This window comes from Lepeophtheirus salmonis, chromosome 1 (assembly GCF_016086655.4).
Source record: "Lepeophtheirus salmonis chromosome 1, UVic_Lsal_1.4, whole genome shotgun sequence".
NCBI lineage: Eukaryota > Metazoa > Arthropoda > Copepoda > Siphonostomatoida > Caligidae > Lepeophtheirus > Lepeophtheirus salmonis.
In genome coordinates this window covers 27007221-27022558 of record NC_052131.2, presented here as the reverse complement: position 1 = coordinate 27022558, position 15338 = coordinate 27007221, and the positions used below count along the sequence as shown (strand labels likewise).

The 15338-nt window shown below is 33.7% G+C and overlaps 1 protein-coding gene across 2 annotated transcripts; it reads right to left on the bottom strand.

The window, feature by feature from the left end:
• Positions 1-10623: 10623 nt before the first annotated feature.
• Positions 10624-15158, bottom strand: LOC121121761 (uncharacterized). Of its 2 annotated transcripts, none has more exons than XM_040716743.2 (4): positions 14838-15158; positions 12273-12813; positions 11791-12049; positions 10624-11717 (listed from the first exon to the last, which is right to left on the bottom strand). In XM_040716743.2, exons 2-4 carry the CDS (start codon positions 12809-12811, stop codon positions 11121-11123), a joined length of 1395 nt encoding a protein of 464 aa, XP_040572677.1. In that variant the 5' UTR covers positions 12812-12813; positions 14838-15158; the 3' UTR covers positions 10624-11120. The 2 variants fall into 2 exon arrangements, with proteins under 2 accessions (XP_040572677.1, XP_071746442.1); XM_071890341.1 differs by lacking the exon at positions 14838-15158 and adding an exon at positions 13824-13931.
• Positions 15159-15338: the final 180 nt, after the last annotated feature.

Below are 15338 nucleotides of genomic sequence, written 5' to 3'. Positions count from 1 at the left end.
TCCTACAATACTCCACCTAGATGACAGATTGAGTAAAGAGATCGTCTAATTAGTAATACACAATAACCCTTCATCATAAATAACATTGATAAATAAACAAATGGATCTTTCTCCAGCTGTAAATCTTGTGCATCTTATAGTCGGAGACGCTGGAAGGATACTTGGAACTCCAAATGCAGGTCGAAGTTTATCCATCGTGGCAATGTCAGTTCTAGATCCAAAGTCCAATCTAAAGTAACGATCGTGCCTCTAAAAAGGCCCAAGAAAGTTGAAGAAATAAACTCTTTTATCGGTTTTTATTTAAGAAAAATGAATTCGTTTTTTTATTGTTTGTTAATGGTTCCTTTATTAAAGTGTCTCGGAGGAACGTGTGTTACTTTCTCCATTGTTTTAAAAAACTTTTTATCTCGAGGTTGCGAGAAGGAAATTAACAGCCATGGATCCCGATCGACCTGTTAGTAATTGAAAAGGTTAATATTTATAACCTGGGTCTATGTGTCTAAGTTCCTCAATCTCCTTAAGCCTACAAGTAGTGCACTGACCCAGTCTTCTTTTTTTTCCAGAATTCGTGCTGCAAGCCCGGTCTTAAAAAATCTGTGGAAACGTTCTATGAGTTCGTTGGACTCTGGATGATACGGGGTTGTGTTCTTGCTTGCACTATCGAGTCTCCTGTAAACACCCATCTATAATGAACTAGTGAACTGCGTTCCTCGTCAGACACAATGGTTTTTTTGAACTCCAAACCTCGAAATCCAACCAGTCAAAAAATAACAAACTATTGTCTTGGAGGTTATATCTGGAATATCACTTCTGGCCACCTTGTAAAACGATCCATAATAGTTAGGGTATAGCGTTGTCCCTTAATTAGTGGGAATGGGGCAATTATATCTATGTGAATGAAGGAAAGTCTTTCAGATAAAGGATCGAAGGAAGACATTGGTTTTAATGTCCTGAAAGGTTTGGTTTTCTAACACGCTAAACACTCTCTAGTGAAGTTTCTGACGCTGGTTCGCAAATTAGACCAAACATAAAAAAGTGAAAACCTCCTTAACGTTTCCTTGATTCTCAAAATAATTGTCATTGTGTACAGAATGCATGATTCTTTGACACAAATCTGGAGATGAACAGCCACACGGAATACATCAGCATTCCAAAAACTAGAAAGAATGTCTACAGTGTGATTTAATTTTCCAAAAACGTGTTCGATATCAATATTGAATTCTGCTATGAATGCAAAAGTATGGAACTGCTTTGGTATCCGGGAGGGATTGCTAATGGCAATCGTACTGACTAAAGGTTTCTGGTCCATGAAAACTTTAAAAACTTGTCCATCCAAAGCTCATAGAAAATGTTTGATGTTTTTCTGAACACCTAACCATTCCCTATCAGACGTAGAATATTTATATTGTGTCGTTGAAAGAGCCCAAGACCAAAAAGCTAGAGGTTGCCAGTGTCCATTTACCTTTTGCTGAAGAACAGTTCCCATCTCTGTATCAGATGCATCAGTCGTCAGGGTTAAAGGCTTATGAACTATCTTTGAATGCAAGTGGAGTACTTTTAGAAAAAATATTTTTAATACTTTGAAAGGCGTGATCATGTTCTGTATTCCAATTAAACTTTACATTTTTCTTTAGCAGGGTGTACAAAAGAACTGTCCATTGAGACAATCTTTCATTGAACTGAGAGGAATATTATGCCATGCCCAAAAATCTATACAGTTCATCTTTTTATTTTGGAGTTGGTACTTTTTGGATTGCCTTTACCTTATATTCTGGAGGCCTCACACCTTTAGATGAAATATAATGTCTAAGGAAGTCTACAGATTTCTTGAAAAACTCTCATTTTTTAGGGGAGAGGATCATACCAGCAGCTTTATGTCTTCATAAAACCACGTTCAACGTTTCCAATACTCATTTATTGACTCCAAAGCAACAAGGATATAATCAAGGTACACAAACCCATTTGGAATTCCTCGTAGAATTGAATCGACGAGTCTCTAAAAGGTCTGAGCAGCATTTTTAAGACTAAAGACATCCTCAAATTTTCATATAAAGCAAAAGGCGTAATGATTGCAGTTTTATTTATAGAAGTGTTAGGTATTTGGTTATACGCTCTGTGTAAATCCATTTGACTAAAAACAGTTATACTTTTTAGATTAGCCAACAAATCTCTTAGATTTGGGAGGGGATACCAATCATCCTATTTAATTGATGATAGTTGCCATACATTATCCAGCTTCCTTTGGGTTTTTGGAACGACGTGAATAGCGGAAGTAAAATTAGAAGAAGACGATCGTAGGATTCCTTTCTTCAACAATTCATTGATTTCGTCTCGTACAAAATTTAACTTTTCACCCTCTAATTTGCGTGATTTCACAAAGCAAGGATGGCTTTTCTTCTCGACATGGTATTCAACCCAGTAAGCTGGATAAGTTTCAGTGAATTTTTTTGTTATAAAAGACATAATTATATTTCAATTTGATTTATGTAGTCTTTGATAGTTCTGTAATGAAGCACGGTTCATCTCGGAATAACTTCTTATTGAAGATATCAATTCTAAATCTGAAATTATATAAAAAATATGCACCAAAAATTGGACGAGCACTTTGTACCACAATAAATTTCCATTGGAAATCTCCTAGATAGAGTTAATATTGTTGTACCAATGATATCAAAAAGGGCTCCTCCATATCCAATAATAGGGGACGGTTTTTCTCGAACAAAACTTTTACATTTTTTAAAGAAATAACATACACTTGCGCCCCTGTATCTACCAGAAAGTTAATCAAATTTAAATTCTCTTTGATGAAAAAGAAGTTTGAGGGTTATTTAAAACCTCAGTCCCATGCAACCAAGGGCAATTTTTTTTTTTTTTTTTTTGGAAACAAGTATATAAAAATGACAACTAGTTCCTGAACAGGCAGTTGCGCTAATTCCAACTCTAGAATGATAATAGCATATATCTTTTTTCTCCTTGGATTTAGTAAATATTGACGTGTATGAAGAGGTTTTTTTAAAACATGATTGATAAGAGTCGAAGCAGACGCGTCTTCAACAGTGGAAATATGTGTATCACTAAGTTCTTTGGGTGTAACACACATTTTCTTCAACTCTTCAATCGAATGGCAATTTTCTCTAAAATATCCTTGCTAATCTTTAGGGACATTTCTGATCAGGGCCTTCCTATTTAAATGATGAGACAAATTATGGATGTATTCCTCGTCAAGGAGGCACTCAACTTCATCTATAACTTCCCCAGGGGAAAATCTCAATGAATCGCACAGTATATCATAATTTTTTTTCATTCTTTTGAAGGTGAGAGACCATATTTCTGTAATATTTCCTTTTTTACACGATCATACATCAGACATTTCTTTTTAATAGTGATAGATCTAAAAACTTCACCAGGTAATCCTAAAGTTATTAAACAATATTTGGTATGATCTTCATTGATCTTCCTTATCAAAAAATTCAGCTCAATTCTTAGAAACCAACTTTCCGGATCCATCGCCGATAGTTTTGGAAGACGTAGTTCTGCTACGGCTAGTGTTAAGTTGCTGACCTCTTCCGCCACGTACTTTTGTTCAATCTGAGGGACATTGTCTGCATGGTTTTGACCATCAGAATGAGATTTTTTAGAAGGCATGATATCACGTCGGGGTCATCAATGTTAAGTTTTAAATATCTTTATTTCAACTCAGTAAAATGATCATTCCTTTTTACAAAAAAGAATAGGAAAACAAGGTACTATGAAGAACAATTAATATTATCCATACAAGTCTAACTCCTATATGCCTATCTATCGATTTCCTTTTTTATATAGTAATGTTATGATGTATTTTTAAATTTCATGAATGCTACAAATAAAGGCCAAGAAAAAACAAAGAAATATTTACCAGGAATTTCCCTTAGGGTGCATCCTTTATTTAAGCACAAACTCAATTTTTTTTTAAATTGATTTTTTCTTAAACTAATCATCCGATTTTAATAAAAACAAATGCTAAATGAAGTCTGAATAAAAAAAAGTATATTTTTCTATATAATTACCTTTGGTGTCAATAACAGCCTCGACTCAACCTCAGAAACGGGAGCAAGTATTTATTACAATTCTTTCCGGATTCTGAACATCAGCTAATATATAATAAAATCAAATAGCTAATAAATAAGCTTGGAAGCCAAATACTGCGTCGAACAATGTCAAAATGAAATAAAAATATATAGACAACCAGGACAACGTTTTTTTTACAGTATGGCATAGAGTCTTGTCTGTCGTGGATCGCAACAAAAACACTCTGCCTGTTACACAATTTTTGAATAAATATTTCATTGATCCCTCCTATTTTTTTAAATGATGTCACCGCCAAAACAACATACAACGTCTGTGCATGCACTTAAAATTAGTTTTTTAAAAACCGCCTGCATGCTGTACATATGTATATTAGATAGTTCATAAATTTTTTTTTTTTTTATGTTTAGAGGACGTAAACTACAAATGTTCATTTTTATAAAAAATCAAAAAATACCTTTATATAGTTTGAGCGATATTGATCAATGTTTAGGGATGATATTTTTAGAAGTAAAACATCATATGTAATCTTTTTTTCTTTTGAAAGTTTAGTTATAGTCATAGTCAAAATAAGACGGAATAATAAGATATAATCTAAACCTTTATGATCAGATCTCCTTGGTGTACTTATAAGAGATCCAGGACCATCTTTTGAGTCACGAACAAACTATTGAGATACATTTTTCAAATACACTATAATAAATACATATGATATAGATCATGAAGATTAATCAGGGGTTGGCTGCAGGGACAATGAAATATAAAAAATAATGGTCATCATTTTTTAAAATTTTTGCTTTATAGAAAAAAAAAAAAAAAAAACAATAGGTTTTTTGCCTTTTCTAAAAGAAAAAAAAATCAACCTCAAAATTAATTCCTGTGGACGAGGAAATATTAAGATTGCAAACTTCTTAAATGTGGACAGGTTCTTTGTCTGGGGAGTCCAGACGGAGATGCCTTCTCAGCACTGACACCAGCGTAAAGAAGATCCCATACTCATTGTCTTTTTGTTGTTGCTCGACATTTTTACACTTAGAGACATGGAAAAAAAAACTTATTTACATTTGTTTCACCTATCGTTTGGTTGCATAATAAAACATTGTGAATAAAAATAATGGAGTTTAAATCAAAATTAAATGCTATTGACTGTTTTGGGTCTCCACACTATAGCTCTGTTTACGTGACAGTATCCAATTATTATGGTTTAGCTTCTCCACAATTACATTCAAAGTACAATAGAATTGTTGAGTCTACTTTCTTAAATTAATTATGAGTGCTTTATTTTTGGAAAGAAAAAAACAACATATTTATTTTTTTAAGTAACTTAATGTTAATGTAAAATTAGAATATCCACGAAGGAAGTGTAAAATTAACTAAATATCATCATTCTTCATACATATCATAATAAGACTGAATACTTTTCATGTAATATTTAACCAATAGTATAAGAGGAAAACAAAAAAAAAAAAAAAAAATTCAAAATCCTTAACTATTCACAAAAAAAATAAATATTTTGGGGAAAAAATTGAAATGTTAAATTTTTTGCTTTGCTGCATAACTTTCCCTAATGAACTATTTTCGCGTAAAATTTTTTCATCCTGACCAAAAAAATTATTAATTTGTTTTGGGCTACAGTCCCTCCAGCCCATCCCCTGCGGTCGCCTCTCTGCATTTCCATTCCCTTTCGTTGTTTTCCTTTTACCGAATAAGTTGTTTTTACACTATAATATTAATAGTCATGAAAAAAAAAGAGGGAATTGAATTAAAAATATCATATAATGAATGACTTAAGGAATTATAATATTATTTTTTGAGTGGATCTATTTATTTTATGTCATCTAAATAATAATAATTAAATATAACTCTATATTTATTCTTAAGACGTCCATTAAAAATTTTTTTAAATTGAAATCTCACTTTCATTGCACGACTATTTAACTAATGGAAAAGAAAAACCGTTGAATGAGTAAAAAAAAGGGAGATAAAAAAGAAAACACGCTCCATGTACAGGATCGACTAAATAAATATTGACCTATTTAAATTTGGAGATCATAATGGAATTGGTTCTTTTTACATTTTTGGATAGAATACCGATAGAATTCTAGGATTCGATCCAATGGATCATTTCAGATCAGCAACATTCTTTTCATATTTTGGCTTTTGAACTTTCCTAATGCCGTTATCAATCTTTGCAAGGAGTGTATGTATCATAAAATGTTATCTTGGAGTAACCAATAAGGTATTGATTGTGCTAGGATACCAACCCGCGTGAGCTAATTTTCAACATTACATTAAGTGTTTATTTGATATAAGAGAACAAATATGTTCTCAAACACTTAAGTTCACACTTCCAAAAAATAAATTATCTTTGGTTGCCCTAGAGGAAGTATTTAATGTTTCAGATATCCCTCAAATCTATACATATAATTTAAATAAGACCTTATTTATCATTTTGTACCCAAGTGTAAATATATTTCAACTTATTATTATATCATGAATCATATATGTATACAGGGTGAGGACTCAAAAATTAGAATCTTTTTCGAGGCCGTCTACCCTCAGTTTTGAAAGTCTGACAATTTTGATCTTGACGCCATTTGAGAGAACTGACAAGCAGCTACAATTTGATGTTTAATTTGTTTTTGTGCGATCAAAAATGTCTGAGCAACAAGCAAAACGGCATCCGGGTGTGCATTCTCCTCCACGCACAATTTATCTCCGACAAGAAAATCTTCACAGTGGACACTTTTTTTGAAATGATCGCTTCTTCACTGAATCTAGAGCTCACGTTGGGGGAACATTCAGGAACAAATATCGAGCTCAGGTCAAGGATCTCGGGGTCGTGGAGTCTCACGGCACCAAGACGCCTCCCTACTTATTCAAGGCCAACGAGAAAGTCAACACAGACGCCTACTTCAATGCCCTCAGGTACCATGACTTGCCATGTTGAAGTGCATGCTCTCCATGGACAACTATATGTTCAACCAAGACGGCACCCCGGCACACACATCCAAAAAGGTGCAGCATTTCTGCAGGGAGAATATGGCTACTTTCTGGCTGGAAGAGTTCTTGGTTTTGTCTTCACTCCACGTGAATCCCCTGGACTTTTCTGTTTGGTGTGTCCTGGAGAGTAAGAAGAAAATACTTCTCACCTGAATGTCGATGCCCTGAAGGCCGTGCTCAAGGGTGAGTGGAACAACTTGTCCTCGGACTTCATCAAGGGCAGCCGTGTTTCTGTTCGTCCCCTTTTTGAAGCCATCATTCATAATGGAGGGAGACATATTGATTACAAAATGGTGAAAATTGTTGAATTACCAACTTTTTCTTTAAAATTCGCCATAATAATGGCATAAAGTAAAAATATGTAGAATTAATAACGGCTTTTTAAATTTTCTAATGTTTGAGTCATCTTTCTGTAATATGAAGGTAAACAAGCAACTAAAACATACCAAAGTAGAATGGGTATTCCGTAGAATGCAAAACCTCGCTCTAAAATCGAATTGAGTTTTGTATCTCAATTTGTTCGAAAGTTATAGTCGATTTTGCATTTTTTTTACATCTTGTGTTATCTTTGACCTTTGACGTTGAGATCACAAAATTTAATGACCTCATACACTGACTATAAATAATCTTTGTACCAAGATTTTGATCAAAATCGGTTCGTAATTGTTGCTCTAATCCTGGTGACTAACATACAGATAGAGGCAAAAAAATAACGTGGGCACAAAATTTATTTCTTTTTGATTAAGGCCAATTTAAAAATATGTCAAATCAATTATTTTACATGATATTTCAAAATTCAAATAGAAACACAGATTGAGTCATCACAGACATTTGCTATATGCTCAAATTCAAATAAAAAATGTCTACCTGTTTCTACAGTGTATAAAGGTTTATTATATGAAAAAATCCGGGAAATTAGACTCACAAAAAATAAATTACTCAAAATCATGTCCAAATGGACTTGAATATTACATATTATCATTTGCATAAATGGGACTGTTGATTCCTTAGTACTTATTATCCATTCTTTGAGCAAAATAAGACCCTTTCTCTCCCTTTTGAAGAGCTATGGAAGAAGGGGAGGGGAGAAATGATCAAAAAGCGTTGTATGGAATATTAAATAGGTTTGACAGAACATATTCATGAATTGACCCTCTTTTATATTACATAGTTAAGAGTGCTCTTTCCATTGGGAAAAGCTAAAGGGATCTTGTTATGATGACATAATATAATGCACTATTATTATGTATAGGACATAAATTCATATAATCTTTAGATATCACGTAATAGCTATAAATATATAAGCTATATTTTTTTGTGAACGAAAAGCATTCAAATCATGGGTACATATATTTTAGGCAGAATTTCATTCTATATATATATGAATATTCATTCTTTTATTTGATAGTTTTTAAAAGAAAAAAATAGACTCTAATGGATCCTTTCATCTCTGCCAAAAAAAACAAATTAAATCCCCGATATTTACATATAAACATATATGTATTGAGTCTTTTAATTAACATTTTGACGTACGGATAGATTCAAAGGAGGATACACGTAGTTTTACATACATAAAAAGTTACAAAAATGGGAAACAAGAGAAAATATACTGATGGAGTCCCTCATTTTTTTCGTCAAGGAGGATTGGATATTTACTACTCAGTATCAAATTTCGACGGACTGTATTTACTTTCCGATACTTCTTCAAGTTGAATGTTGATCTTTTCAATTTGAATGACTCACTTTTCCAGTACTCATTTGCTTACATTCTTTTGGAATGGACAAACGGAAGGAAATTTTTAGTCCAGAAGCTAGGGATGTCTGCTTTGCTTTAGTTAGTACATAAGCTAGCTGCCTTACTTCTGGGTGTCCAATAAGCTTTCACTCTCTGAGGAAAATTTGCATTACTTCTGCAATCAGATACGCAGCCTTCGCCCTAAGAATTCCCCGTTACGAGGATAGAGTAAATATGTATTGAAATTTAAGAATTCATTCAAACATCCTCCTTCTCTGGGACGGAACACAGTCTTTCACTTCTTTAAAAGCACTAGTACAGTCAGAAGGCACAGTTACTCATATATCAAGCAGGTGTATAAATCTTGTTCTAGAACGTTGGAGAAGTTCTGAAGTCATCTGAATAAGAGTTTTAATTTTCTAAGGCCGTTATCATTATTATTTATTTCTTGAAGAGAGAACATCTATGTATCAAGTAATAACTAGTGTTTTTACTCATACAAGACAGAGAGTTACCATGAAGGTTTACTCGGTAGTTATAAGTGTAGGTCCTAGTTGGACTGCAAGTAGAATCAAAGCGGTAATCATTATTATTTAATTATGGAAGAGAAAACATCGAAGTATAAAGTAATAACTAGTTTGTGTGCACATGAAAGACTTTTAAATACTGGGAGGACACATATTATTAATCCTTCCTGATATATGATTTCAATATCATCAAAAGCAGCAGCTGGAAAATCCAATCTTAACAATTGTAGGTTAATTAATATGCGAAATAAATATCAATCATGGTAGGAATGAGGACAATCACTGAGGACAGATACAGTTTTAGCGTGAGTCCGGCATTGAGTAAATATAAACATGCTGGGCTCTTTTCTTTTTAAAAATTTGAATTACATTTTGAATTTTTTTATTGGTTCAACGAATGATCAACTCATGGCCGGGTCTAATTAAGTTTGTAGTGCCATAATCTAACATATGTTGATCAATGCTGACTCTTGAAGTAGTGTTAGACTTCTTCTCATTGGTGTTCCAACCATAGGGGCCAAGGGGCTATTATTCCACCATCCCTCCTCTTTTTAAATTTTTTTATAGTAATAGTAATACAAAATCAGTCTTTGCATAAATTACTTTTAATTTCAAAATTTTCTAAGAAAATTATTCATTTTTTTAAATTATTTGCCTGTTATGAAAAAAAGGCATTTTTTCAAATTACCTTCAAAATTTTCAAAAGATTTTTTATGCGCAAATTTTTTCTTTGTAAGTACATTCAAAACATTTTGTCAAAAACACAACAGCCCTCCCCACCCCGCAAAAAAATCTAGCAGTGCCCCCAAAATCCTGAAGGCATCCTTGATTATATAATCGTACTCCCCACTTGCAAATACATTCCAGCACCAGTGCTTCATTTCCAGTTGCAATCAGGAGAATGAAGAGTCAAAAATTGCTCACATTTGACGCACGTCACAATAAGATAATTTTGCATCGTGGTTAAATACACCATCCAATGTTGAATGCAGTTCCTAAAATCTCATTTTAGATCCATGGTAGTACCTTAGGCTTTATGAAACCCATGTGTGCGGGTTACTCTTAATCAAGTCCCTCTTCATATGGAAGAGTGGTGATTTTTCGCCATTTGAGACCATTACATTGCATACGTGATTAGATTACTAAATTGAGCGGAAACAAATTTCAACTATTTATTAGCAAAAACCTCCTCAAAAATTCTTTAGAAATGGAGCAAAAAGATTGAAAAATATATGGAATGAACCTGTATAATATACGTCATATATATTTCTACAAGTTGTTTCTTACTTTAAATAAATTTAATTTACAGTTCTTTATTACATACTATTTTTTTCATATACAGCATAAAATTATTCAGTAATTAATATCAATGATAATGATTAAAAGTAAAGAACGCCCTGACCCGGGTTGTATATAATCATAAAATTTAAGTATGAACATAATCATATTGTCTTAGCAGTAATGAAAAATAAAATGTGGTTGACCATACAGTATGAACAAAATGCAGAAAATATCTTTAGTAGGAGAAGGAAAGGAAGAGACTAGGCCGAGGGAAGCCAAAGAGGACCTCGATAAAGAAGAGGAAAGAAAGATTTACATACTATGTATTGATAAAGGGGTCTATGTATTGTATATATTATGAAGAATATTAATATTATTTTGGTTGAAATGATTGAAGTCTGAGCAGTGATTGCGCTTCCTCCTATTTACGACTGGAGAAGGATGAGGGAGGGATCTTTTATCAAAAAAGAATCTGAGTAATTGTTGAAGATTAATGAAGAGTGAGAGAGTTATCCACTGTACGGAGGTAAATAGCCAATGTTAGGAGTGGTGGTAGTGGTACTCCTTGTGGTTGTTGTCCTAGTGGTTGTTGCCCTTGTGGTTGTCGTCCTTGTGGTTGTTGTTATACAATCTCCTCCATCGTTATTACACTTTGGAGTATTGCACTCTGGATTACAGACTCCGTTTCTGGAGAGCCCTTCACAATATTCCTTGGGGTATGAAGGATTGCAGGACTCGCAGTCACCTCCGTCGAAATCACAGAGTGGCGTGTTGCATTCGGGATGACAAACTCCGTCTCTTCTTCGTTGTCGGCAAAATGTGGAGCAAGTTGGGGGAGCCTCAGTGGGTGGGTTGACAGTTACACCACGAGGATTGCTTGATCCCGGCTTGATATCTGAAGAAGTCTCGAGTTTAGGAGTATAGCACCATTTCTTAATGATGGGAACTTTGACGGTTCTTGGATTACGACGTTGTCTCACACAGACCTCTTTTGGAATGTCGATACAGTTTTCCACTGCTTTAAGAAGGGGAATGAGCTTTGTAACTAATTTGCAAGACTTTTGAGGCTCAAGATTACATTCCTCTTGGGGCTGATCCACTACAAACTAAAAAAAATAAATGAAATAGTTTAAATAAAAAATGAAAGAACATGGATGGAACAGAGTTCCATGTACGCACCGTTTCTTCTTTGCTAATGCATACGTCGGGTCCAGGCTCAGTTGGGCATGCTGCTGGTCCACAAAGTTCGAATGGAACTTTTGTGCAGTGTGTTTCGGGAGAGTATTTCTTGACAGTTTGTGAACTCAATTTACATTTCTTCACAGGCCATTTGCTACACTTTTGCTCTGTGGTGTAACCTTGAGTAACATCCTCACACTTGACCTCATTCTCATCCTTGCAGTCTGGTATATCATCTATTACTTCATGTTCGTGGTACCTTTAAGAAACACAATTACATATGTATATGTTGTAGGAGAGAAGCCTCGGGGAAGAAAATTTAATACATAATAATAAAATAAAATTGCAGGAAGAAGCGGGAATGAAATCCTAAAAGAAACTCTCGTTACGTAACATTAAAAATTTTAAATGAGTAATTATTTTCTCATAGCGAGAAAGAAAGAGAAATTCCTGGTTCTTAATGAGTATTGAGTAATAGCTACCTCGTGGTACATTGCGTTTGAAACTCTGTTTTACATTCCAGGGGGCCTTGAATGTCGCAGTTCTTCACAAGGGGAGTATTACAGATCTGAACCGTTTCCTTGGAGGCTCTTTTCTTATACTCAATGAAGCAATTTTTCTTAAAGTTTTCTTCGCACTCTTCTTCTTGTTGAGGAGAGTAGTCTGTTTTATATGTTTCGTGGCATCGTTGACTATAAGAGTGCTTGCATTCAATCACATTATCATACTCCACTTCTTCTACTGTCACAACTTTATCAATGCAAACTTCCCCTGCAGCAGCAATGGTTCCGATGTCAAGAGGTAAATCATCATTTGAGACGAGATTCGAGGATTGTCGTCCATTGAAGGCTCGGTTATTAGGATTGCTATTGAGATTATTTAAATTACGAAGGTTTGTGTTGAAGGGAAAGGATTGGCTTTGTGCCTCAATTAGTGTGATTCCTAATTGGAAACAGAGACTGACTGCTATGATGAGTGGTGTAAAGGAAATTCCTTGACGTTGCTCCACGTTTGGAATCATTTCTGAAAAATGAGTCAGAAATAGTAATAATATCTATTGAACAACCACCCACTTTCTTTGATTAAATCAAGATATGTAATAGCAACATATTAGATATATAGTCAGATGGAAAAAAATGCAGACTATATACAATATTTTGACACTCCTTAAAAAAGAATAAAATCTAAATAACAAGTACTGGAGAGGAGTATAGAATAATTGTCTGGTCACATGGTGTCATTCACTCTCGAGCAAGAATATAATATAATCAAACGTGGTAATTATTCAAATGCCTTATAGCTATCCATTCCAAACCATATATGTGGCCCGTCAACGCAAAATTAAACTGGAATTATGTTTTTCTACATTTAGACTGGATTACATTTGTACTCTTCGACGATGGGCAATTTCTATTAGTAGATTTACTTGGATTCCACAACTTGGACACAGAGATGCAAAAACCCATTGTCAAAATAAAATAATTATATATTTATTTATTTATTTAAATTGGTTAGGTCCTATCTTCATACTATAATGAAGGTTCTAAGGAAGGGCTAATTTTTTTGGATGTTTTAAATTCATTCCAATAATTGGAATGCAAAATATTGGCCTGTATGTAGAACATATAAAGTAAAAAAAAAAAAAAAAAAAAAAAATTGGGATTTTCACCATTTCCTGACTTTTGTTCAAAACTATATTTATGTCGACACACCAGATATATACAATATATATTGTATATACATAAATTAAGTATTCCAGGTGCTCTCAAACTTCTTGCAATCTGTATCACCTAATAAAATAATATCAAGATTTCCGGATATGTACTTTGTACATCCAATTTGGATAAACTGAATAATATACAATAGCAGAGGCTCAGTGCCTTAATTACTCTGGGCTAGGGCATCTCAATCATTTCTTAAAAAAATAGTATTGATGGTATTTCCTCCATAGCTTTTCCATTAAGCCCTCTCCTCATTAAAAACCGTGAATACGGCAGTGAGGCTTAACCTATTTATGAAGTTCTGACACGTACCACTGACAGAAGTTCACATAAACAGCTGTCATAGGCGTAGGACATTCATTCTCAATCAGGACTGCACAACGTTACCAAAGTCCTCAAGAAACGCGTCTTTTCCGCGAAAAAGTCTTTAAAAATTCAAAAAAATTATATGTTTATAAATTAATCATAGAGCCAAATATTCGGGCCAAATTAGCTACTCCCTCTCAAATAAAATGGCGCCTATAGGGTCTCTGTAGTACAAAAGTTGATAATCACTCGTGATGAAAAAGATGAATATTTTTTAGGAGGGGAACTTTAATTTTGACCAAAATATTCGGAGGTAATTATGTCCTTCTTTTTTTTTCTCATCTTTTTTATAACATCGCCATGCCAGCCTCCATTAGTACGTTTGAGAACCACTGATGTACATATGTACATTCTACCTATCATTATGATAGAAGAAGAACCATAACAAGGAATAGGTACATAAAAAGGACATTTTAAAAACCAAGTCAGTATTTCAAGGTCAAACAACAAGAATGAAGTCATTTTCTTTCTCTTTCTAAAAATAAATGATGTATGTTATCCATTATGAACTTTTAGAATATGAATACGGCATACATATGTAACCATTAGGAGATTGCATCATCATATTTTCAAAGAAGATAAAAATTGGGCTTGACCCCTGGGAATCAAACTAGAATGGTTCACATTATAATATATATGTGTGTGTTGTAATGTTTTATTATTCTTTTAATGTGAAAAGCAACGGTAAAAGATCGTTTAGTCATATTGAACTTTTATTCTAAGTATATGATGAGAGCACTACGCTCTAATTATTTGACCAAGGATGGCTCGAATATTTATATAAGTACATACATAAAAAGTTGACGTTAATCAAAGTCAATGATTTGCAAAAGAATGTACGATAACAAGTCATGAGACTTAATTACATATATGTATAGCCATGTAATGACAATAGGCTATAACTTTGGCCCTCTCTTAATGATACTCATTGTTAGTTACAAGCGCATGTTGATTAATTACCTTAGGGTTCCTTGTCGTATCTACAAACAATATTATTTCGGTGACTTGAGAAATCTGAATTCCTTATTTTCTTCTTCAATTTTTATGTAGCCTTTATGCATAAATACACAGAGTGGCTATCTATCTATAAAAAAGAGAGTAAACAAGGTTGTAAATTCCAATTCTCAAATATCCCCTGGAGAATATCCAAATGCACTAATACAATATTATTTCACGACTGATTCAAAAATGCTTCATCAGAAACCAAATAATATACCTTTTTTTCGTGGATAAAAAACAATCATCTTCCTTTTTTCTTTCTTTCTTTTCGCAAGTGGGGATGATCAAGTTCAAGCGCGGATTTGATTTGGTTTGGAACAACAACAAAAACAACGATAACAAGTAAAAGGCCTGCCGTCAAATCTATGCATGCATATGACTACATACACACAACATTCAAGTAGTTTTTCTTTTGGAGGAAGCAGTTGCAAGAACGTACAGAGTAGAACGTCTTCAAATTAT